The 26,848-nt window shown below is 44.5% G+C and overlaps 1 protein-coding gene across 3 annotated transcripts in view; it reads left to right on the top strand.

The window, feature by feature from the left end:
* DIAPH3 (diaphanous related formin 3) overlaps positions 1 to 26,848 on the top strand; it is a 766,072-nt gene that overhangs the window by 111,027 nt on the left and 628,197 nt on the right. For all 3 annotated transcript variants that reach the window (XM_077297277.1, XM_077297278.1, XM_077297276.1), the window contains one exon: positions 24,232 to 24,405. In XM_077297277.1, coding sequence (XP_077153392.1) covers positions 24,232 to 24,405 — 174 coding nt within the window. The remainder of the gene's footprint in view (positions 1 to 24,231; positions 24,406 to 26,848) is intronic.

Raw genomic sequence — 26,848 nt, forward strand, 5'->3', positions numbered from 1 at the left:
CCGTGTCGATCGGGAGGAGGTGGAGCCCTGCAGCAGGAGGTTCGCTCGTGATCTGGAGCCGGGCGACGCTGTGACCTACACGAGGTGGAAGAGGGAAGCTGGTGGGACGGGCTAGATAGCCCGAGGCGTACAGCGATGCATTGCCCTCCAGGCTGCTGCCGGAACACCGGAAGAAGATGATCCCGTAAAGGGGGCAGCAGAGCCCGGCCCCGCAGAACCTCGAGAGGCCCGGCCTCACCGTGCCCCGGAGGGACGTGTGCACCTGCCAGTGAGAAGGGCCTCCCGGCGAGGGATCTTATCGCTGCGGGGACCGGAACCGCGTCCTGGCTCACCAGTGCGATCCGTTGGCCTGGTGAGGCTAGATCGGAAACCACCCTGCTCCACAAAGGACGAGTAAGCATAATTGCTTTATTACTATGTACATAGTTTTTAACTGTTTGTTTCCTGTGTTCTGCTAAACCCGTCCAGGGTAAACTTTTAAAGGGATCCTTTTGTTGACCCGGGATCCCTAGTGTTTTGTTTTGTTTGTCTTTCCAAAGTTTTTGCACAAGTTTTAGAACTGCTGAAATCATGAACAGTGCATGATCCGAACTTCTTGTAAATAGTTTGCACCTTATTAAAGGCGCTCCCTACTGGTTTTACTTTAAAAAGGACTCTTTGTGAAGATACCGCACTGGAACCTTTGCTGAGTATGGACTGGTAGCTTGAGAAGATACGCTACCTCATAGAGACTTGGTCCCCTCTTAAAGGAGATGTTCATTTGTTACGCTTAAACTGTGATATTGCTTTAAGATTGGAAGCAATAATGTCTTGACCAAAGAAAGTGATGATAATGTTTACATGAGAAAGTTATATATGTTTAATTAGTTAAATGTGAAGAAAAACTGATGATGTGCTCTGAGAAGTAAAAGGTGAAAGATAGAAGAAGGATGCAATGGACCCGTAGGGATAGATGTGGTGTCCAGCATGCATGAAAGGAAGAAAGATAATGAGAAGGTTTAATGTTCGATAGAAAATGTTTTTGATGATGCTGATAGATAGTTAGGATAGAAGGTAAACCCTGAGTCCTCATAGGAGTCATGTAGAGATGACTTAGTGCTCTTAAACTGAAAGTAATGTTACGTTCTATACTGTGTATAGTAGTTGAAAAGGCAGTAGGCCCTGGCTGAACGGGGCGGTCCTGTAACAGAAAGGAGAGGCAGTAGGTCTGGTGCCGATAGGACAGGCGGTCCTGCAGATTTAATGAAGGAGAATGAAAAAGTTAAAATACCTTATAATGTGATTATAGGAAGGTCTTTAGTGGATTAAGAGTGTATGTCCTTAAAGGCAAAGTTAAATTATTGTTCAACAATTTTTGCACTTAGTAGAATACCCGGTTGGGTAAGAAAAGTTAATTATAGCATGTTGCTATGATATTTTACCATGTTTGTAACGTTCAAGTGTCCTCACCTCCCATAAAGGGAAGCTCTGTTCAAATATGCTTATTGTTATTGCACTCAACAAAATTGTATGTCTTTTTGCTAACTTGTATTGTTGTTTTCTTCCCAGTCCCGGAGTACTGTGTTTAACCAGGGGGGAGTGCAGCGCCCCAGAGTCCTGGTCGTTGCAGTACTGTGGCTCCGCCACTATGGGGAGCTACGGTGCGTCCGATGGCACTGAAGGAGTTCATCTGATCAGGTATCACAGACACCAATACATTTCACAGCTGGGCCTCCGGGGGGAGCTAAGGGTGCTATTCATTAGGCCACTCCCCACCAGAGTGGGTAAACTGGGGGTCAGGCAGGAAGTTAGATCAGAAAGCTGACTGGGTTGGAACCAGGCAACACCTTGTGGCAGAGGGTGTTGTAGGGGAAGATACAGTAGGGTCTCTGTCAGGGGTGGGATCCTGACAGAGGCTTGGCATTGGAAAGAACGTAACGGGCCCGCGCCAGCTCCGGGAAGCGGCGGGGCCCAAGAAAGGACTAGAAGCGAGATAGATTGTGCTGAGTGAGAAACGAGATCAAGCAATAGGAGAATACCAGTAGGGGTCGTGCTGTAAGACCGGAGCAACACCCTACTGAGGCGCACTACCGGTGGCCGGAACGCCGAGGGAGTATCATAACATTCAGCTTCAAGCAATACTCTAAACAGCGGCAGGACAGTCAGTCTAAGGCGGGCTGTCTCACACAAATCACCTATGAAGTCTTGGGGGGCACCTTGTGGAGAGGGGCGACTCTAGGGTCCCGGAAGAGCTCCGAGCCTACCCGTCAAACGGGTGCCGTCCCAACCAGAACATCAGGGAGGGACGGAGGATTAGAAGAACATCATTTAATCGAGTTGTGAGGGAACTTAAGAAACAGACACAACGGTTGTGGGGACTTTCCGTAAGCACGGCAGGGAAGGACCGCAACACATAGAGCTAGAAGGAAGGCACCGATTTCCACCTGTGAAGAGAACTCTGGAGGTGCCATTGGACCGGCCGGACTTGCGCAGCCTGGTGAACCGTATGCTGGACTGTGGACCCAGAGATCTTCAGTAAAGAGGTAAAGAGACTGCAACCTGGTGTCCTCGTTATTTACTGCACCACACCCCCACTACCAACATCCACACCTATCATTCACTGTGCGCCCCACGGCAGGGTCACGGACCAGGGCCTAGCCGCCGTGACAACCCCAGAAGCAGAGACCCGTAGGCCCGGTACCGGGTACCCCTCGGCCCTGCGGCGGTGGGGGCGCTACAGTTGTATCCCTGAGCAATTGCATGGCACTTTTAATGTCACATGAGCACTGCAACCCATTAGTTGTGAGAGCATGCGTGTACTGGGGCTAAAAGTAAGGAGCTTTATTACTGGCTCTGCTGCTGTCATTACATGAGAAAGTAATAATACCCACTGGCATATTATAGCGATCTCTGATTTATATCCGCTCATATCCAGTATGTTTTCCACCTGCATGATCCAGTGTATTGCGCGAGGTAGACCTGGGCGAGCTGCTGCTCCTGCTCGCTCTGGCACCCTACAGGAAAATGGTGTCCACGTCCCTGTGTGCTGCTGTGTGTGGGGTACATCACACTTACTTGTGGCCTATAGGCCTCCACTGGCTCCAGGCTTCCATCTTCCAGAGCCTTTGCAGCAAACAATGAATTTGTTAAAACGGGCAAACTTTTACTTGGCAGCTTATGGTCCTTATGAAGAAGCATGTAGGAGAGAGCCCTACGGTTTACAGTCTTTCCCACAGGTACCAGACATAACTTCAGCCCTAATTCTCAGTATAGGTAACTCCTCTAGCGCTAGGAACTCTACTGCACCACAAGCCATGCACCCCGGATTCCAGCACCTCTCCTACTTGTATATTATAACCAATGCATCTCTCCTCCATTGCGGTAGGGCTAAACGCAAACTTTTGTCCCAGGGAACATTTTCCGGCAGAAAAACAGACTGAATGATGCTTATGCATGAGAGTGAGAGAGCCTAGGGGCTGCTCATTCTCCTCACCTAGGACCACCACATATGGACAGTAAATTTGTCATGATCCAGGTTGGGGTTTGCTTCTTGATCAACTTTTCCCTGCCTGGTCATGGAGGGGTTAACCTTTCCTGCTTCTTTTGGTTCTTGGGTGGCTTTTTATTGGTGCTATTTCTGGTAGCCTTTGTCAGTGATAGTTCTGGTCCTTGGCTAGAGCAGCTGATCCGTATACCTTAGTGATCCTTCTGCCTCTGACTTCCCGTGTGTGTGTGTCTGACCTGTTTCCTATCCCTGACTCAGTGAACTTTTGATGATTTACGTACAGTGTATGACTTGGCTTGAACTCTGAACTCCGCCTTCTGTTTTTCTGTCTCGTACTGTGTTCCCTTACTGGCTTTTGACACTCTGGCTCGTACCTTGACTCCTCTTTCTGTCTCACGTTTTGGATACCGCGCTCCCGTCTGGCTCTGACTTTTGGCTCGTCTCTGACCTCTTGCTTTGCTGTGACCTCTTGTACTTCATCTCCCCGTTTGTTGCTGACTTCGGCCTGTCTGATGACTCTGCCGACTCCTGGTGGCGGCCTGCACTTCTGCACCGAAGTGCTACACAGTAAGTGCGACCCTTTTTCTCGTAATAGCGCCCCCAGGTAATGGCTGAGCGCAACTGCTCCACAGTTGCATTACATAATTAGTGTTAAGTAGATATCACCCCTGCTCTAGTGTTTTTCTAGTATGAGTAAAAATGTATTTAGAGGCATTATTACAACCTTTGGTTTGTAGAATTTTCTGACGTACATCCCACAGACTGTCATCCTTTCATATTTACCACTGTAAAAGGAACACAGTGCTGTGTCTCCCACCCTTTGCTTTCAAACAGCATATATTCTTCTACATACACTTGCACACAGTTTTTGATGGAACCGTCAATGAGGTGGTTTCAACCATCTTGGAGAACTAACCACAGATCTCTGGAAGTAGGCTTGTACAAATCCTTCTGTCTCCATGTAATCCCAGACAGATTTGATAATGTGGAGATCAGGGCTCGATGGGTCCATATCACCACTTCCAGGACTTTTTATTCTTCTTCATGCTGAAGATAGAGCTTAATTACTTTTGCTTTATGTTTGGGATTGTTGCCTTGCTACACTTACTAAAATGCAACTCCAAATTTCCAAGGATTCTCCACCATTTCACTATTGCCTGCAGACACTCATTATTGCAACACTCTTCAGGCTTTTGGCAAACTGCCTTCTATTACAGCCAAATATTTCAAATTTTGACTTTTTTTTCCACCCCAGTTTCTGTCTTCTTGCATAATTGAGTCTATTGACCTTGTTTCCATGTCGAAGGTATGGCTCTTTTGCATTAATTCTTCCATGAAAACAACTTGTGAGCTGTTGGCACTGCTGGACATCATCTGATTTTGAAGGGAAGTAAGCATGATTTTTCATCTGCTGCACTAAGTTTCCTTTGGCTGACCATTGCATCTACTGTCCTCAACATTGCCTATTCCTTGGTGTTTCTTCAAATAAGCTTGAATAGCAAACCTGAAAACCCTTAATGCTTTGAAGTCTTTTGCCTGGAAAAAGCTTTGTTAAATCGGATTAACGACCTTGTGTCTTGTTGATGTACTCAGTCTTGACATGGATTGACTCGTGATATGAAAATATCTTCCACAACCTTACGGTGCTAGGGGGGATGTCACCGAGGTCATGGCAGTTCAGCCCGGCTGGGAACGGAGCCTCAGTGACCGGAGGTAACCTCGATGACCGACTGTCACTGAGGCTTCGCTCGCAGCAGTTCAGTCACCAGTGGTTCTCAGCCTGGATGGTCGTATCCTGGCAGCGTTCAGGTTGAAAACTGTTTTTCCCCAGACCTGAATTACGGCGTGGGACAGAGCGACGGAGAGGTGAGGGATATTGTTTTTTTTTTTTTACATTAGTTTTATTACAGGACAACGAGGGCTTTGATGGAATAGGCGTTTTGTGAGTATAACTGTTTGTTATTTTTAAATTGAAAAGGAAAACTGTGTTTACTCGGACTCCCATGACAGCACGACGAGAGAGGGGATCCGCCCATTAGGAACAGGAAACCTACAGATACAAAAGGGCGGCACCTCTCCCCTGCATCAGTTGGTTTCCTGTTCCTAAAGGGACGGGTGCCTACAGATTAACTAAAGGAGCCCAGGCCGGCCGGACCGAATCTGGTAGCGGGGGGGTCTCCTACCTCGGCCGGTGCGGAGAACCCTGGAGACGCCACGGTGGTCCTGGCTGGACTGCACGCGGTGGCGTTCGCAGCAGGGAGCGGAGTCCGGAGGATTTCCTGCCTCCATCAGCGTCGGCGCCGGTAAGTATACCCATTGGTGGTGCAGCGGTGCGGTGAATGTGGGGTGCCGGCGTCAGGGCTGTCTGGGTGAACTCCCGGAGCGCTGCGGTCCGTTCCCGGCGTCCTGCACCGCTCTCAGCGTGTGCTGGAGCGTTTCCGGGTGCAGTGACGTGAGGGGGCGGAGTTAGCAGCCGCTTCCGGGTCGCCGGGTGTCTGCGCATGCGCAGTCGATCCAAGATGGCGGCGCCCATAGCATCCTGATGCCGGTTTTCTCCCACATGGTTCCTGTCTCCCTGCGGTATCCTGAGCCAATGGGGCAGCATCTGACCTATCTGCTGACCGGATCCAAGGGGGATTTAAGCAGGTGACAACTACAGAGCCCTGCTTTTGGTCGCAAATCATCATGGAGAGTGGTGGTGAGCAGCAGCAGCAGCAGCAGCTGGATGAGGTGCGTCAGAAGCCCAAAGACAGAAGCGACCAGTCCAGTCGAAGAAGCTCGTCCGCAAAAGGATCCAGAGCTTCGGCTAGGAAAGAACCCCCTCGTATTCCGGTATTTACTTTGGCGCACGGGTAAGTGATCTACGTGAAAGTTCACTCTGTGACGCAGGCCCCCTATACTTTATCATTCTAGGGGAAGAAAAGCACGGACAAGTCAAGGCATAAGGAATGTGCCCTCTGTGGGGTCCCCTTACCTGATTCTTGCCCCAAAAAATTATGTGCCCCCTGTATACAACAGACGGTGAGGTCTACAGGAGTGGTTGGGTGGAAGTGACATTAGGTCAGATAGTAGTTATCACCTATATTGTCCTCCCCTAGGTAGCGGAAGAATCTGTGAGTGCGGCTAACCTGAAAGAAATGATCCGTTTGGAAGTAAGGGAATCCTTACTAGAGGAAGAAAGAGAAGAGGGTGCCTATCACTCAAGTCCTTCCTCCTCTTCATCAGATGAGGAGTCTGGACGATTCTGTCTACCCCTGGATAGAATTGACAAAGTCGTCAAGTCTGTTAGAGGCACAATGGGGATAGAAGAGCCCAAACCGCAGCCCTCAAAGCAGGATATGATGTTCAGCGGATTGGATCGTAAGAAACATAGATCTTTCCCGGTGAACGAAAAAATCCAAGACCTGATTCTCCGAGAATGGAAGAAACCCGAGAAAAAGGGTTCCTTACCGCCAGCGTTGAAACGCAGGTACCCTTTCGACGATCCGGTTGTGGAAACATGGGATAAAGCCCCTAAGCTGGATGCGGCGGTGGCAAAAGCGTCGAAGAAGGCCTCATTGCCATTTGAGGATATGGGGACCCTCAAAGACCCCCTTGACAGAAAGGCAGATGCTTTTCTTAAAGGAACCTGGGAGACGGCGGCAGGATCTCTAAGACCAGCAGTTGCCGCGACTTGTACAGCCAGGTCTTTAATGGTCTGGCTGGATCAGTTAGAGTCCCAGCTCAAGGACGACGCTTTCAGAGATTCCATTCTGAAGGCTTTACCAACAATGCAGAATGCTGCGGCCTTTCTGTCAGACGCATCTGTGGACTCAGTCAGGATGGCGGCTAGAGCGGCAGGACTCTCCAACGCGGCTCGTAGAGCTTTATGGTTGAAGTGCTGGTCTGGCGACATTCAATCCAGAACTAAACTCTGCGCCATTCCGTGTAAAGGAGAATATCTCTTTGGACCAACTCTGGATGAGTTGCTGGAGAAAGCGGGGGATGATAAGAAGAAATTTCCCAATCCATCTTCAGCATCCTACCGCAGACCCTTCATTAAAAGGAGATTTGGTCGCGGGAAAAAACGCGGATCCTCACCCTCTAGAGAGAGTTTTAGATGGGAGGACAGACGCGGAAGAGGTACGGGCTATATGTTTCGCCGTTCCTCGAAAGAACAGAAAAAAACGGACCAATGACTAGCGGTCCCCGTGGGGGGTAGACTGTCAGCATTCTCATCAGCTTGGTTTGACATTACAAACAGTAAATGGGTCCGAGGCATCATAGCGAAAGGTCTAAGACTTGACTTTGATCACTGGCCTCGAGATAAATTTAATTTAACCCCTTTACGTTCCTCCCCCCTTGAGCAAGCAGCCTTGGAAGCAGAGGTCACAAACTTATGCTTCAAGAATGTTTTGGTTGAAATTCCAGTATCAGAAAGAGGGAGAGGATTTTACTCTCCTCTCTTTCTGATCAAGAAGCCAGACGGATCATTTAGAACGATCATAAATCTTAAAGGCCTTAATAATTTTCTGACCAATGAATCGTTCAAGATGGAATCAATTGGTTCAGCAATAAAAATGTTGTTTAAACACTGCTTCATGGTAGTTGTAGATCTAAAGGACGCGTACTATCATGTCCCAATACATGAAGACTTTCAGAGATTCCTGAGGGTAGCTGTGTCAATGGGGGGACAAATTCGTCATTTCCAGTTTAGAGCTCTTCCCTTTGGCTTATCAGCGGCTCCTAGGGTGTTTACCAAGATAGTGGCCGAAGTCATGGCGCACTTACGAGAGTCTGACATCTTAATTGTCCCCTATTTGGATGATTTCCTTATAGTTGGGAATTCAGCAGACCATTGCCTCTCTCAGCTACAGACAACCACAACCAAACTTGAGCATCTGGGGTGGATTGTGAATTATGAAAAATCTCGATTACAGCCCCAGAAAATACAGAGATTCTTAGGACTGTTGTTAAATTCAGAGACCCAACAGTGTTGTCTTCCGCCCGACAAGTTATTACACATCCAACAACAGGTGTCTAGAGCAACTGATAATCCATCCATGACACTTAGACAGGCTATGTCACTGTTAGGATCTCTAACCTCGTGCATTCCTGCTGTCAGGTGGGCCCAATTTCACACCAGACCCTTACAATCCGAGGTACTGGTTAATGACAGAATCTTGCAAGGCTCCTTGCAAAGTCAGATTACTTTGGGTCCAGAAGCACTGACATCTCTTAGATGGTGGCTAGTCACTGACAATTTATCGGCAGGAGTTCCCTGGGTGACACAGGCGACACGTATTGTAACGACAGACGCTAGCCCTTCAGGTTGGGGAGCACACATGGACGACATGATAGTTCAGGGTCTATGGGACCCCTTAACATCAGCCTCCTCCAACCAAAAAGAATTAATGGCGGTTGAACTGTCAGTTAAAAAATTACTCTCATATCTGCAGGGTCACCACGTCAAGATCCTCTCGGACAACCAGGTGGCGGTCGCGTACATAAATCACCAGGGTGGAACTCATTCCGAATCATTGATGAGGGTGACAGATCGTCTATTCCAGACTGCGGAAGACCATTTTCTATCTTTAACCGCACTGCACATAAGAGGAAGAGAAAATGTAAAAGCGGACTTTCTAAGCCGCAACACCCTGAGACAAGGGGAGTGGTCTCTAAACAGTCTTGTGTTCGACCAGATTGTCCACAAATGGGGACATCCAGAGGTGGATTTATTTGCCACCAGGGACAATCGAAAGACAGTAAAATTCTGTTCCCTAAATCCCAGGGAGAATCCTCTAGCGGTAGACACCTTTCTGATCAGTTGGAACTTTCGGCTGGCTTATGCGTTCCCCCCACTGGCCTTGATACCTCTGGTAATCAGGAAGATAAGAGAGGATCGGGCAAGAGTTATTTTGATTGCCCCATTTTGGCCCAGAAGGGCCTGGTTCACCTGGCTCAGGATCATGTCAGTGGAGGACCCCTGGGTGCTTCCGGACATCCCAGATTTGCTCCACCAGGGTCCGATCAGCCATCCTCAAGTAAAGAATCTCCATTTAACGGCATGGAGTTTGAGAGGGCGTTACTGAGGGACAAAGGGTTCTCCCCAAATTTGATTGAAACCCTTATGAAAAGTAGAAAGCAGATTACAACAACAATCTATGCTAGAACCTGGCGGAAATTCCTAGCCTCTTCTGACTTTAATTTAGAAGAGGGAATTCCTATAAAACAGATCTTAGAATTCCTGCAAAGGGGCTTAGAGCTAGATCTATCCACTAGTACCCTAAAGGTACAAGTCTCGGCCCTAGGGGCCTTGTTTTCCTGTAACATCGCCAATAATTATTGGATCTCAAGGTTCATTAAAGCTTCTAGCAGGGCTAGACCCATACATAAGGATAGATCTATGCCGTGGGATCTTAATCTAGTCCTGTCAGCATTGACTAGAGAGCCGTTTGAACCATTACAATCAGCTTCAATCAAGGCCCTATCCCTTAAAACAGCATTTCTGGTAGCGATAACATCTGCCCGTAGGGTAGGGGACATACAAGCTCTCTCCAGAATTTCCCCTTACACAGAGTTTCTGCCAGATAGGGTAGTCCTCAGACCGGACCCAGCCTATTTACCAAAAGTGTCATCACGGTTTCACAGGTCACAGGAGATAGTTTTACCATCCTTTCTTCCCAATCCCTCCAACCCTAAAGAAGAGCTACTCCATACACTAGACGTTAGGAGATGCCTGTTAGAATACATCTCTGTCACTGATACATGGAAAAAAGATAATGCGTTATTTTTATCTTTCCAAAACCCTAGAAAGGGACTCAGAGTATCAAAGTACACACTAGCGAAGTGGATTAGGGAGGCTATCTCTTTGGCTTATACTGCAGGTGGGGGTCCGACTCCGCAGAATCTGAGGGCGCATTCCACCAGAGCCATGGCTACATCCTGGGCGGAAAGATCTGGAGTATCAATCGACCAGATATGTAAGGCGGCCACATGGTCATCCCCGTCCACCTTCTTTAAGCACTATAGGTTGGATTTAGGGGCCTCCTCTGATCTCACCTTCGGGTTAAGGGTGCTGCAAGCTATAGTCCCTCCCTAAGGTAGTGTTACATCTCTGTAATTCTCTCGTCGTGCTGTCATGGGAGTCCGAGTAAAGCATTAAGCTACTTACGGTAGCGGCATTTCTCGGAGGCCCATGACAGCACCCTTAGTTCCCTCCCTATTCACGTGGGGGTTGCACCTCCTATAATGTATATATCTCACGTATGATACCCAGTTCCAATATATGGGTTATAATATTGTATATAAACTGTATATAATGTATATTTTTGTGTGCCACTAACCGCGGTAGTCCTCTCAAGGCTCTGAAATACAACTGATGCAGGGGAGAGGTGCCGCCCTTTTGTATCTGTAGGTTTCCTGTTCCTAATGGGCGGATCCCCTCTCTCGTCGTGCTGTCATGGGCCTCCGAGAAATGCCGCTACCGTAAGTAGCTTAATGCTTTTGTTTTATTTCTAATAAAGGACTTTATTCTGGCTGTGTCTTTATTTACAATACAACTGTTGGATTAGTAATGGATAGGTGTCTTACAGATGCTTCTCCTTTACTAAAGGCCCCGTCTCACATAGCGAGATCGCTGCTGAGTCACTAGTTTTGTGACGCAACAGAGACCTCAGTAGCGATCTCGCTATGTGTGACACGTACCAGCGATCAGGCCCCTGCTGCGAGATCGCTGGTCGTGTCGGAATGGCCTGGACCTTTTTTTGGTCGTTGAGGTCCCGCTGACATCGCTGAATCGGTGTGTGTGACACCGATCCAGCGATGTCTTCACTGGTAACCAGGGTAAACATCGGGTTACTAAGCGCAGGGCCGCGCTTAGTAACCCGATGTTTACCCTGGTTACCAAAAAAAAACAAACAGTACATACTCACCATCTGTTGCCCGTCAGGTCCCTTGGCGTCTGCTTCCTGCTCTGACTGAGCCGCCGTAAAGTGAGAGCACAGCAGTGACGTCACCGCTGCGCTCTGCTCTCACTGTACGGCGGCTCAGTCAGAGCGGGAAGCAGACGGCAAGGGACCTGACGGGCAACAGATGGTGAGTATGTAGTGTTTGTTTTTTTTGGTAACCAGGGTAAACATCGGGTTACTAAGCGCGGCCCTGCGCTTAGTAACCCGATGTTTACCCTGGTTACCCGGGTGCTGCAGGGGGACTTTGGCATCGTTGAAGACAGTTTCAACGATGCCGAAGTCGTTCCCCTGATCGTTGGTCGCTGGAGAGAGCTGTCTGTGTGACAGCTCCCCAGCGACCACACAGCGACAAAACAGCGACGCTGCAGCGATCAGCATCGTTGTCTGTATCGCTGCAGCGTCGCTGTGTGAGACGGGGCCTTAAGCCGTGGCCTTGATGTCACCTGACAATACAAAGGTGACATCAACCCCACAAATATTAACCCCACTTGCCACCGCTCCAGGGCAAATGGGAAGAGTCGGGCAAAGCGCCAGAATTGGCACATCTGATAGATGTGCCTTTTCTGGGCAGGTTCGGGCTGCTCTTTTTAGGCTGGGGGGGCCAATATCCATTGCTCCTTACCAGCCTGAGAATACCAACCCCCAGCTGTGTGCTTTAACATGGCTGGTTGTCAAAAATGGTTGGACCCCACGCCGTTTTTAAAATGTATTTAAATAATGAAAAAATACGGTGTGGGGACCCCTCTATTCTTGATAACCAGCCTTGTTGAAGCTGATAGCTGAGGGTTGCAGCCCCCAGCTGTGAGTTTTGCCTGGCTGGTTAACAAAAATACAGAGGAACCCACCCCGTTTTTTTTTTTTTTTTTTTCTTTTTTAACTATTTACAGCGCAGGAGCGGTTGATGAATACTCCCATCTGCCGCTCCTGCTCTCGTTATTAGCGGCAGCAGGTGTCGGATGATGGGAGCAGTGGTCCCATCAGCTGACACCAGTGACCGGAGGTAAACTTTATACCTCCAATTACAGCTGAGCGCTCACGCTGTCTTTAGACAATGTCGGAACCGCAGCTCTCTGCCTGGCGGGGATGATTTCACCGCCGATCAGAAGTGATGTTTGCCGCGCTGTCATGCACATGAATATCGCAGCAAACACTGGATATTCGAGCCCCTATTCAAGTGAATGGGGTCCGGGTTTCGGGTTCCTGTACTGTTCTGGTACCCGCACCCAAACTTTTTTTAACTGTTTGGCCAAACCCGCCAGTCCCGAACATCCAGGTGTCCGCCCTTCTCTACTCAGTTGTCATACTGCATTTGCTGGTCGCACATAAAAGCATACTGAATGCAATGATATGATATAAGGTATATAAATATAAAGGTTAGTTTAAAGCATTTAATAACTTGCATACAGCCACTGAATTCACGCTCAACTTATTTCTTTTTTCTTTCCATGGCACTTTTATACTTTTATTTAGGGAGTCAATATGTCTGATCACTCAACGACATCTACTTTGTCTATTCTTCAGACTACCCTTTTTATCAGTTGCTACAGTGTTTTACCACTGCTTTCCTGAATGACTCAATCTGTGAAATGCATGATCCATCTTCACATTGATCGTGACAAGATGGGCCTGATCAGTGGAAAAACATCCTGATATAATCTTGGTATGACTGTCATGCCTCATAGTGAGATTGCTTTGTCTGGTTTGTATTTTAACAATTTACTGTGACCTAAGATGTTATTAGAATTCAGGCTAAAAAGTAACCTGCAAAGGATACAGCTAATGGATGAGATAAACCATTTGTGTGTGTGTGTGTGTGTGTGTGTGTGTGTGTGGCACATAACAATCTTTGTGCCCTATTGCAGAGATATCCAAAGGGGGGGAGGCTCCTGCTTCAGTGTTGACGTAATTTTACAAGTTCTTAAGGTGAATTTTTTTTGGATTCACAAAAGATCATCCTTCTCGGCAGCTCATGGTCCTGTGTAAACAGGATTCCTGCTGTTGAGGACAGTGGTAGCCTATGTGCACTGAACTATTAGATACTATACATCGCTCCATGTGCATCCAAAGAGCGGTCTACCTGTGTAAACAACCTTCTAAATGACCACTGATCAGCAAACAAGTGGCTTGAGCTGCGATTGTTTAATGCTGTTGGTTGGTTCGTGTAAATGGATCCTTAAAATAGAAAGATAAAATCAGATCGGTGGGGATCTGGTACCCGGCACTCTCACAGATTACGTGTTTACAGCTTTGTTGGCACTGGCTGTAAGTAAGCTGTGAACAGAGCCGACACAGCACTGCTGCTTTCTCTGGCTAGTTGTCATTACTGAAATCTGAATCCAAGTTCCTATTCAATTAAAGGGATTGTCTGATCTTATAGTGAAAGTCTGCAGTCACACTATGACTACAGCCTTCTGAATCCTTAGTGTGCGCACTGCACACTGTCAGGATTTTCCGGTGTTGCTGCCGAGATCAGGTTGTCATGTGAGCGTGTGCAATTTGCACGCTTAGCCACATTCAGACTAGACTTGCTGAGCCTTATTCAATTCACTTGTATTCATGTGATTACCTTTTCTCATTCACAACATCGGAGAATCCTGGCAGCATGCGGTGAGCACTCAGTAAGAATTCAGAATTCTGCAGTCACATAGTAACTGCATACTTTCATCAGAAAACCCGACCATCCCCTTAAGCAGCTGGTGATCTGCAGTTCTCATTAACAGCCTTTAAAATAATGACTGTAGCTGTGCGGCCCTAGCTCTGCTCACTGTTGCCAGCAGTGGCAGGATGTAAACCCCTGATAAATGCTGTGCTGGACCCCACTGATCTTTTTTATACCGTATGGCTTTCCTTAACAAGAGTGAACATTAAAGGTAAAGCGATCAGCTCGACGTTCCTCACTGCTTGTCCTTGGTGAAGGGAGCAAACAAAGCCGGCTCCCTTAGATGACGGTAGTAGGTTTCAGTCCGGCACTTGAGCTTTCTTTAAAAGCAATTATTAATTTATCCAATATGGGAGATGACAAAGTTAAGATCCAGACACCACATTTCAGATGGATGGACTGCTTACACTTGGTATAATGGGACAGGAGTGGTTTTATCCACCTGAAATGTGTTGGTGTTTACACTTTAGCTTTGTTTTTTCAAGTGCCATATTGGATAAAGAATTGTTTTTAAATAACGTTCCCATGCTGGATTGCTCTGTACGATTACATCCCAATGGTCATCAATGTCAGGCTGGAGAACCCTTTTAATCAGTATGACCAGATCTACTGGCTTTATAATGTGGGATTAATGGATTTGTTCATTTGGATATACAGAATATATAATTTCTTTAAAAAAAAAAAAAAAAAAAAGGTCTTGAAAAGCTGCACTGTGTGCACAGATCCTAGAAGTACATCTCTCCTGTATTGGGTTTGTGGGGGCTTGGGATGCCACAGTAGCCCCCTGACACAGAAATGAGTAGTAAAATGGTGGAGAAAGTGATTTTTCTTGTTCATCAGACCACAGAAAGCTCTTGTGCTGTATATCTAATATGACCGGTTTGTAGACTTGCAGATCCTTGTGCACATTCACGGCCTGCATTGTCAGAAAGCTGAACTGTTTATATTCCAGGCAGAAGTATCATGGGTCATAAAACCCCAAATCAGAATGTGTTTGTGCTTCTGTATTAGGAACACTGGGTGAATAGGAAATTTGACTTGAGAGCGTAAAATTGTAATTGTAGTGGAGGCCTCGGAGGCTGGCGATCGTAAAGCTGCTTCCAATATATATGACTTATCCCAGCTGATTTTCCCACACCGTAGATTTATTGTCTATGCAGCAAATTCAGAAAATGTGTTTCTCACCAAGATTTGCTACAGTTGTCGTTGCTGACAAGTGACTCTTTGTTCATTTAAAGGACTACTAAAGCTAAAATACAAGCTGTCTCCAAAAAAAGACGGGTAAATATATATGTAAAACTTTCCTGCTCTCGGCAGTACGTACATGAAATGTTTGGCTCTGAAAAAATATAATCTCTAATAGCTTTCTATAGACACAAACTCTTAATGCATTACTTTTATTTGTGCCACAAAATGGGTTTTCCAGGACTTGAGTATTGATGAACGACCCCTCTCCTTGTGTATGACACCCGAGCATTCTGCTGTACACATGAATAGGGGAAAGCTTACGGTGCCGATAATGGCCTCTGCACAATGGATCCAGCATCCTTAGTTAGCTAATCAGATGAAGAGGGCAGAAAATTAAAGTTATGAAAGGTTCTAAGTGACACGGTGGCTCAGTGGTTAGCACTGCACCCTAGCAGCGCTAGGGTCCTGGGTTCATATCCCACCAAGGACATCATCTGCAAGGAGTTTGTATGTTCTCCCCGTGTTTGCATGGGTTTCCTCTCTCACTCCAAAGACATACTGATAAGGAATCTAGATTGTGAGCCGCAATGGGGACAGTGTCCGATAATGTCTATAAAGCACTGCACAATTAATGGCGCTATGTACAGTGAAGAAAATAATCCCTTGCTCATTTTGTAAGTTTGCCCACTGACAGACGTGAACAGTCTATAATTTTGAGGGTAAGTTAAACACAGAGAGAGAATATCAAAAATAAAATCAAGAAAATTACATTGTATAAATTATATAAATTTATTTGCATTTTGCAGTGAAAAATAAGTTTTTGATTCCTCTGGCAAACAAGACTTAATACTTGGTGCCAAAACCCTTGTTGGCAAGCACAGCAGTCAGACGTTTTTGTAGCTGATGATGAGGTTTGCCCACAAGTCAGGAGGAATTTTGGCCCACTCATCTTTGCAGATCATCTCTACATCATTAAGATTTTGAGGCTGTCACTTGGCAACTCAGAGCTTCAACTCCCTCCATAAGTTTTCTATGGGATTAAGGTTAATTTTTGAAGACCCTTTCAAGTTTAAATGAAAACAAACACTCAAAATATAGTCGCAACATGCTCTGTGCACCCCATAACCTACCGTACACTGCTTGCAAGCAACCAAACAGGAGACAATTTAGCTATTTCGTCATTTATTTATTTTTTTTTTTTTCTTTCATTTTGTACGTTTTGTTTTTTACAGTTGGGAAAAAAAGGGGAAAAAAAAAAAATCTAATATATAAAGCTGAATGTGTGTGTGTGTGTGTGTGTGTATGTCCGGGATTGGCATCTGCACCGTCGCAGCTCCAGCCACAAAATTTTGCATAGTCACACGCCTGGACCCCGAGAGCATCATAGGCTATGTTGCGAGACAAAATTTTTAACCCCGCACTTTCCAATTCACCAAACAATTTTGCCCCTATCTACATAATGGGGAAAGAGTGAAAGGAAAAGTGTTGGAGGCAATTTGACAGCTGCCAGATGTGAACAAGGGGAACATAAAGAATGAGAGCGATGGTGCCAAAGAGTATATACCATACAGTTGCTAAGGTGGGGCTCCGACATGGGATACTCACCACACAAGGTGATATGAACACACACACAAAATGCGCCACACACTACCACGTGCTTGAACACATATACCACCCTTAGCACACATTTCACCACACATACACCAACCTCGCCACATAAAAGTTGAAACACAAAAGTCACCGCTGAAAACTCGCCATGCGCAAAATTCGCCACATGCAAAACTCGCCACATGCAAAACTAGGCTCACGCAAAACTTGCACACGCTGAAAAATTGCTACATGCACAAAAGTTGCAACACATGCAAAACTTGCCTCACACAATACTTGCACATACTCAAAACGCACCACACATAAAACTCGCCACGCACAAAGCTCGCCATGCGCAAAACTTGCTGCACACAACTTGCTACACTAACTTGTCACATGCAACTCGACACACAAAAAGTTGCCACACGCAACTCAACACACACAACTTGACACATGAAACTCACTCTAAAACACACAAGTCTAGTATTATCCTTCAAAAATAAAAATCTGGTTAATAAGCAGACAAGCTACAAGAGCAACAAATGTACCATATAGGAAATACGGCAGCTGTCAGTCACATGACCTGTCTATTATGTGTATGTGTGAGCTAATATATACTGCCAGGGGGAGGGCGTCCTGTTGGCTGGGGATTTATCAGGCTGCCAATTTAGCTTACAAATACTGAGGTAAAAATACTGACCAAATAACGTGTGAACGAGGTCTAATACAGGAGATGACATACAGGTACATACTATATACAGGGGAGATGACACACAGGTATATACTATATACAGGAGCAGATGACTTACATGTATATACTATATACAGGATGAGATGACTTACAGGTATATACTATATACAGGAGTAGATGACATACAGGTATATACTATATACAGGAGGAGATGACTTACAGGTATATACTACAAAAAGGAGATGACACAGGTATATACTATATATAGGAGGAGATGACATACAGCAGGTATATACTATTTACAGGGGAGATGACATACAGGTATATACTATATACAGGGGAGATGACATACAAGTATATACTATATACAGGAGATGACATACAGGTGTATACTGAGGAGAAAATGTGAGGTGAAAATGAGGTGTGAGGTGAAAATGAGGTGTGAGGTGAAAATGAGGTGTGAGGTGAAAATGAGGTGTGAGGTGAAAATGAGGTGTGAGGTGAAAATGAGGTGTGAGGTGAAAATGAGGTGTGAGGTGAAAATGAGGTGTGAGGTGAAAATGAGGTGTGAGGTGAAAATGAGGTGTGAGGTGAAAATGAGAGGTGTGAGGTGAAAATGGTGTGAGGTGAAAATGAGAGGTGTGAGGTGAAAATGAGAGGTGTGAGGTGAAAATGAGAGGTGTGAGGTGAAAATGAGAGGTGTGAGGTGAAAATGAGAGGTGTGAGGCGAAAATGAGAGGTGTGAGGCGAAAATGAGAGGTGTGAGGTGAAAATGAGAGGTGTGAGGTGAAAATGAGAGGTGAGAGGTGTGAGGTGAAAATGAGAGGTGTGAGGTGAAAATGAAAGGAGTGAGAGAAAATAGTGGAGTGATAGAAAAATGACAGATGTGAGGTTTAAATTACAAGTTTTAGCGGGGATTAAGAGGAGTGAGGGGAAAAATGAGAGGCGTGATGGGAAAATAAGAGAAGTGAGGTGCTATAACTAACCACAGATATTTACTATGCCCAGGCAACGCCGGGCTCTTCAACTAGTATATATATAACTTAATTCTGAGAAAGTCAGCGCTGTGGAATATGTATTTCCTATAAGGTGATAATTAGAATATCTACTATATAATTGTCTAAGGGGTACGTCTGTCTGTCTTTCTGTCTGTCTTTCTGTCTGTCACGGATATTCATTGGTCGCGGCCTCTGTCATAAAATCCAAGTCGCTGATTGGTCTCGCAAGCTGCCTCTCATGGCTGCCGCGAGCAATCAGCGACGGCCACAGTCCGATTAGTCCCTCCCTACTCCCCTGCAGTCAGTGCCTGGCGCCCGCTCCATACTCCCCGCAGTCACCGCTTACACAGGGTTAATGCCAGCGGTAACGGACCGTGTTATGCCGCAGGTAACTCAGTCCATTATCGCCGCTATTAACCCTGTGTGACCTTGTTTTTACTATTGATGCTGCCTATGCAGCGTCAATAGTAAAAACAAATAAAGTTAAAAATAATAAAAAATCATTATATTCTCACCATCCGCCGCCTTTCCCGCTCCTCGCGACACTCCGGTGACTGCTCCATGCAAACGGCAGGTTCCGGTGGCAAGGATGGTCTGCGAGAAGGACCTGCCATGACGTCACGGTCATGTGACCGCGACGTCATCACACCCTGGGACTGGAAGCTGCCGCCTGCACCGCACACAGGTGACAGAACTACTACAAGGCGCCCTTGGAAGGTGAGTATATGTTTATTTTTTTTAACCTGTGACATACGTGGCTGGGCAATATACTACGTAGCTGGGCAATATACTACGTGACTGGCCAATATACTACGTGGCTGGGCAATATGCTACGTGGCTCTGTGCTGTATACTATGTCACTGTGCAATATACTACGTGGCTCTGGGCAATATACTACGTGGCTGAGCAATATACTGCGTCACTGGGCAATATACTACATAACTGGGCAATATACTACGTAACTGGGCAATATTCTACGTGGCTGGGCAATATACTACGTGGCTCTGCTGTATACTATGTCACTGGGCAATATACTACGTGGCTGGGCAATATACTACGTCACTGGGGAATATACTACATAACTGGGCAATATACTACGTAACTGGGCAATATACTACGTGGCTGGGCAATATACTACGTGGCTCTGCTGTATACTATGTCACTGGGCAATATACTACGTAACTGGGCAGTATACTACGTGGCTGGGCAATATACTACGTCACTGGGGAATATACTATGTAACTGGGCAATATACTACGTGGCTGGGCAATATACTACGTAACTGGGCAATATACTACGTGGCTGGGCAATATACTACGTAACTGGGCAATATACTACGTAACTGGGCAATATACTACGTAACTGGGCAATATACTACGTGGCTGGGCAATATACAACGTAACTGGGCAATATACTACGTGGCTGGGCAATATACTACGTAACTGGGCAATATACTACGTGACTGGGCAATATACTACGTGACTGGGCAATATACTACGTGACTGGGCAATATACTACGTGGCTGGGCAATATACTACGTGGCTGGGCAATATACTACGTGACTGGGCAATATACTACGTGACTGGGCAATATACTACGTGACTGGGCAATATACTACGTGACTGGGCAATATACTACGTGACTGGGCAATATACTACGTGGCTGGGCAATATACTACGTGACTGGGCAATATACTACGTGGCTGGGCAATACACTACGTCGCTGGGCAATACACTACGTAACTGGGCAATATACTACGTGGCTGGGCAATATACTACGTGGGCTGTGCAATATACTACGTGGACATGCATATTCTAGAATACCCGAAGCGTTAGAATCGGGCCACCATCTAGTACATTATAATCAAGTAGATAAATGTGATAGAAGGAATAGACCATTTTTTTTTAAATTGTACAGTATATCTCATTCTCGGAAAAGATTATTTCCCTTTACCTCCTTATTAAGTTAATAATTGCCTTTCATTTAGCCTATTTTCTTTTGTTTAGGTGCTTGTAATTGGTTTAGTTTCGAACATAAGAATCTACAGCAGTTATCTAAATTGCTGCTTCAAAAATCAATATCTGTCTGGGAAAACTGAACCTAAATCTAATCAGCAAAAAGTGTTTGAAGAATTGTCATACTTGAAAGACCATTATAATTTAATAGGTGTAGGTGCAGGATCTGAAAGCCAAGTTTGTTCAGATGACCAGTGGATAAGAAAACTGGGGAAAATTACAGCCTGATTCTGGTGTGAAAGCGCCGTGTTTCTTCACGCTTCACAAATCTCAGTTCTTCCATGGCACATACGCTGAACCAGAGACACCCGTGTCCTAGAGACGACTAGTAATTACTAGCTCACTTCCAATATTTCCAGAATTTGAAAGCAAATATATATATTTTTAGTAGGTTTCATTTTAAAGCTATTTATTAATGTAGTACTTAATATTTTACACGTGAGGGTAGGTAGCCTTAAAGTGCAGGCCTATATTTAGTGTGCGACCTATGGCACAGTGTAATAACTAATCTCCTCTCGTGCGACATGTAGGGTTTCTGAGACCAGTGACCTTGCATTTCCCAACAGTTCCTTGTACTACTTCATATCAGGTTCTTTCTCGTTTGCAATGAGTTCGGAGGAATTGCAATCCCTAACCTAAATGGTCCAGGACAGTTCGACCTGATCCTAAGGCTATAGGTCACACAGTATTTTATCAAAATTCATCTCAATGAGTAATCAGAAAGCTTTTAAAACATTTTTTTATTGTGGATTTTATATTGAATCCACTTCAAAATTCTAGTTAATAACCACAATGATGGATGGACGGTCTGTGGTGTCTTGATCTGATCTTGGCGGTTTCATATGTTTGAGGCTGTGGCGTTGGGGTCTGGAGATCTGCAGCCGGCCTGTGAATTAAGGCCTGTGACGGTATGGGGATACGGCATTACTAGTAGTGGAGGCACAGTTAAATAAAAAAAAATGTCTGGTCTGGGGTAAAAAAAAAATAAATTGTTTCACTAACTATATAGTAATATGGTGTAAAACTTTTTGTAGAAAATGTTTTACATTTTTGATCCATACCTGCCATCAATGACGTAAACCTATCATTGTCATGCGGACCCCAGAACTTTTCACAATAGAGGAATTTTCATTGTGTTTGGTCTACACATTTCACAAAAAGCTTGCCTTTCTAACGGCCCATGTAAGTGAGCCAAATACCAGCTAATCAGTGTTCATAGGATTGCTGATGTTTATGCTTGTGTAAAAATCATTTATATCGTCAGCACATCCCCCAAATAAACACGGTAAGTGAGGCCCATAGCATGATCTATGCACGCAGAACAATTATTGTAACTATTGTTCTGTGTGTTGTATGTTCATCGGCCTGCCTGAACAGGCCAGTAGATGACTTTGATTGGCAGCAAGACTTTGGTCTCATTGTTATTACACGTATACAGAAAACTATGGCACTACAACTCATCCTTTATATGACCCAATCAGTCAGTGTTGGGCCCATAGACCTACAGGGAAGAAGTGTGGGGCACAATTATTACCATCAGCCACAATGGAAAGACAAAAAGAATTGCTGCGTTTAACTGTTTACGTGAAGTGGATGTGATTCAAGAGGGCTCATGTACTTAGTGAGTTTAGAAATGCTGTGGAACTTAGTCTTTTGTGTGGTTCTCCTCCCCCCATATATTTCACATGCTAAATCACGACTTCATTTTTAAGTGCAGAATCACAGCATTTCTACAGTAAAGAAGACATCAAATCCACTTAAAAAATGCATCCAAAAAGGAATAGCATAAAAAAAGCAACAGAAATGCAATAAACTGAGCAGATTGCTATTGCATACGTTGACACGGACACCTACAAAAAACATGTTGTATAAAATGCAATGTTTCGCATGTAGGAGCATGGTCTTTGGGAGAGTGGAGTCCTCTATCCTGTCTGACACATCCTTACCTTGTGTTGGCTGACCTGAATGTAGGTCAATGCAGAAAGGTACATGGTATACAGTCACCTTAAAGGGGACTGAGCCCAAAAACTAGGCTCTAGCCCTTGACGAAACAAGGTGCGAAACGCGCGTCAGGTGCAGATTTCCTGCCTGCCGAGTACCTTTCTTGGCCGGTCCATCAGCATACTATGTGCAATATCTTTTTCTGGATCTGGTTTCCTTTTAGGTTTCTCTTTGCATTATTATGACTTTATTTTTGTTTGTACCTTTCTGTATTGATCTATACATTTATCAATTTGATGTCAATACCCACTACTTTGATATTTTAGGTCTTAACTCTTGTATGTACCATTTTACTGACCATCTAATAAAATTGTATAGTTTTATTTTCTAAGTGTTCTTGTGCCCTGCACTCTTCTTTATAGGTTTTCTTATATAATTGTGCTTGTTGGCCTTTTCGCCTATGCCTTGTATATATGTAGGTTTGTCTTTGTTGTATCTAGTTGTTGGAGGGCAGGAGGTGCATTAGGTGTGCATGAGAAGTGAAAAAATGATTTCAGGGACTACACCACAGTAGTAATATTTACAATTTTTGATCTAGATGTTTAAGGGGTTGCTGTTATTTTAGCACATCTTTTGGTGCATGATTTTGCTGCGTTTAGAAGTATTAGGCTATGTTTCCACGGTCCGTAAAGGCATCGTTTTGGATGCAGCAGATACCCGCAGCAGATACCCGCGCAATCCAAAGTGATGCCGGCTTTTGTACGCACGGTGATTCCATATGTGTTCATTGAACCATGCGGAATCACCGCATCCTATACATAGACTGTGTTATTCATCTTGCGGAGACATAGACATGCTGCGGTTTATAAAGACGCGCCACATGTGTGTATACGCGGGTCTGCCACCTGCGTCTTTGTACGCATAGTGGATATGGAATTTCATATAATCCCCTCCACTATGCTGTAACATCTGGCTGCTGCGTCCAATCCACAGCAAATACTCCACGTGGAAACATACCCTTACCGGTTCTCCTGTCTGCAGAACCGCCGCTAATGAAGGCGCATATGACCGATGGGGGAGGCCGATGGACAGGTCTGCTCACATGCACCTCAATTTGTTGCCATTTTCAGGACAGGAGAGTCTGTCAGCCGCACATGATGATCTGGACACGGCTGATCAAGCCATACAAGTTTAGTTTTAGCCAACAACTGTAGAAAAGTCCCATTATGACGTATCCCTGGTTTGGTAAGCGGTAATCTGCTGTTAGCCATCACACAATTTTTATGGTGGTCCTTGGAAATGTTTAACGCCAGCCATTTTGGTGCACCTTCTATGTAATGTTGCTGTGTGCATGACCTCTTATAGTCAGGATACCCATGTGCACTTTTATATTTTTTTAGTTATTATAAGTGTAAAAAAATATTGACAGCGAATGTAATTGCATAGCATAAAATGTAAATTCGTAAAACCCTGCACCCTGCTACATACATATCCATGATAGTCGCATTAAGGAATAAAAACGTACTAGGACTTCATATTCAATCCGAAAAATACGATTTATTTTAATAAGCAGAAAATGAGATTTTTTTCCTCCTCTAAACTTGTTAGTGGAAGTCTTATATTCTGCCGATCACTGTGCAGGATTTATTTCCTAAATTCATGCATTGAGGTATTTTCCTTCTGTTTGCAGCAATTAATCAGATCTTCATTTCTTTGCAGTTGGATAGATTTGCCAGCATTCGAATCCCTGGAAGCAGAAAAGATCGGCCTAATTTGCATTTAGCGAAGAGCTCCAGCACTGGCAGCGACTGGTCCACGTCTTCAGAGTATGAGGACTTTCCTCACAAGCAGCTGTCAGATAAAGAAATCTTGGCGCTCTTTGAAAAAATGATGGTGAGTGAATTATTTTTCTAGACTGTGCTGGATTTCCATGGTTCAAGTTTGTGTTAAATTTTGGTTATTTTAAGGGAGGCGCAGTATTTGAGTATGTCAGCTAGAAGTGTTTCTTCACCTAGTTTCATCTCTATGCTATTGTTCAGCTGAAGATTTTATATAATGGCACTAAAAAAGAAAAAGAATTAAAGATCCGTGTGATGGCCGCAAAGTAGGACACGGAGATTCCTATATATATTCTCATTATACTCGTAATTTCCCAACTTTGCTACAGGTTACGCACTGCTCCAGGCCCTTTCAGCTCCTACATGAAAAAGACTGAAGGTCAAATACACAATTCATGTTAAAACACTGCATTTCTTCTTCTTTTTTTTTAAGGCAATCAAACTGGCCAAGAAAATGCAGATTAACTCTGTGTGCTGGATCCGAGTGAGCGGAAACTTGAGCGTGTCCTGCTGAATGTTATAGGCTGTGTTCACATGTTGAGAAATTGTGGTAAAACTGCGCCACGTTTGCCCCAATTTTGTTAATTGAAGCAAAAAAAAAATGATGCTGTATGACGATGATTTGGCAACACATGAATGCAGCCCTAAAATGCCAGAGCTGTCAGAGGTGTTGATTAAGGGTACGCTCGCACTGGCGTATAACGCTATCAGGTAGCACTCAGCCTAATGTTATGCCGTGGGGCCGCGCAGATCGGCGATTGTTTTTCTCATGACGATTTGAGTGGCTCCAGGATTCAGATCATGTGCACCTCTACAAGTCTATGGGTGTAATACTAACAGTCCCTCAAAAATCAATTAAGATAAGGAGGATAAAGAGTATTGTATATCAAAAATTATTTTTATTTCAATCAGAATACATATAGAATAAAAATTATACGGAATAAAATCTACCAAAGCAGGAGTACTGAGGAATCCACAATAGACTGTACACAGCCAGTAAATAAGTAATTCAGGAACAAATATCTCAAAATATAATGAGCCGTATATGTGGTCTAAAAAAATCTATAAATCGCCATACAAAGTTAAGGCTAAAGTATGCCTAGCGGTATCTAATGTAGCCACTAATTATAATAATGCTTCCCAAAATAACCGTATACTAAATGTACACAATGATACAGTAAAGTGCTAAATAGTGCTGTTATTATAGGAAGCCAAACCGGCGCCACAATGATACAAAGGGAACTATGCAGTTGCTTACTGGTAATTAGAAGTGAGGTGATGAAGATATTTGCGAAACGCGCGTAGAGGCCTAGGGCTGGAAAGGAGTTGTCAGGACCTGGAATAGAGTGGTCAGTGGTCAACGAGGGCACTTGGGCTAATAACCATATATCAGAAGGTTACTTATAAAGTAAAGCTGAAAACATGCAAATAATATTCACACAAGTCACTGTTGTGTTGTGGTATTTTAGTGTATTGTATGCCCTACCAAGTCAGCTAATTAGATGAATTTTAAAAAAAAAGGTTGATAACGCTCCGCTTTTACCCAAATGAAATGAAAATAGCGAAATGTAAAAAAAATGAATAAAAAAATAAATAAATACACATTTGATATTGCTGCATTCATAATTGACTGGGCCAATAAAATGTAAAAATATTTATCATATGTTGAGATGGAAAATGAAATCAAAACAGCAGAGTTGGTTTTTTATTCCTTTTTTGGTTGCCATAATTCATCTCAAAAATGCGGTATAAACATACGTACCCCAAAATGTTACCGATATATGTCACTTTGATGTATAAAAAATAAACCGTCACGCAGGTCAAGCTATAGAAGAATAAAAAAGGTGCGGGTCTTGGAGAATGGCGATGCGGGTCTTGGAGAATGGCGGTAGAAGCCACTATTTTAAACCGACCAGGAGAATCATTTTACCTAGTGATTTTTACCAGGCAATAAGTGCTGAAAAGCAACCCCCCCCCAAAAAAAAAAAAAAAAAAAAATATTAGAATTTTTTTTTTTCTTTAGCACATTATATGGTAAAATGAATGGTGGTCTTAAAAATGAAAAAAAAATCCAAGCCCTCATACATTTATGTTGACAAAATAGTTAGAAAGCTATAGCTCTTAGAAGAATGTGAGATAAAAGTGGAAGCTCCAAAAAATTGGTCTGTCCTTATGTGATCAAAAGTAACTTGTCGCCTAAAAATGCAATTTACCTGCAGATACGGTAGCAATCTGCAGGTAAATATTGTTTTAAACTGGTTTTCCGCTAAAAATAAAGTGGAAAATAACTGCTGCACCCAAACCGCCCAGACCCAAGCAGCGGAAGGAGCCAGCTCTATCCTCGGGGAGAGCATCTTCTCTCTTTGTTATAAGTATTTTACAGTGTTAGGTGTCTACTTTCCTGAACGAGGAAACTCCCTTTACACCATGCCTGGCAGATTTCCTGGAGTGACAGCTTCAGGGAGGAGACAAGGTATTATTCTCCCTGCAGCTGCTCA

This window comes from Ranitomeya variabilis, chromosome 3 (assembly GCF_051348905.1).
Source record: "Ranitomeya variabilis isolate aRanVar5 chromosome 3, aRanVar5.hap1, whole genome shotgun sequence".
NCBI classification, from domain to species: domain Eukaryota; kingdom Metazoa; phylum Chordata; class Amphibia; order Anura; family Dendrobatidae; genus Ranitomeya; species Ranitomeya variabilis.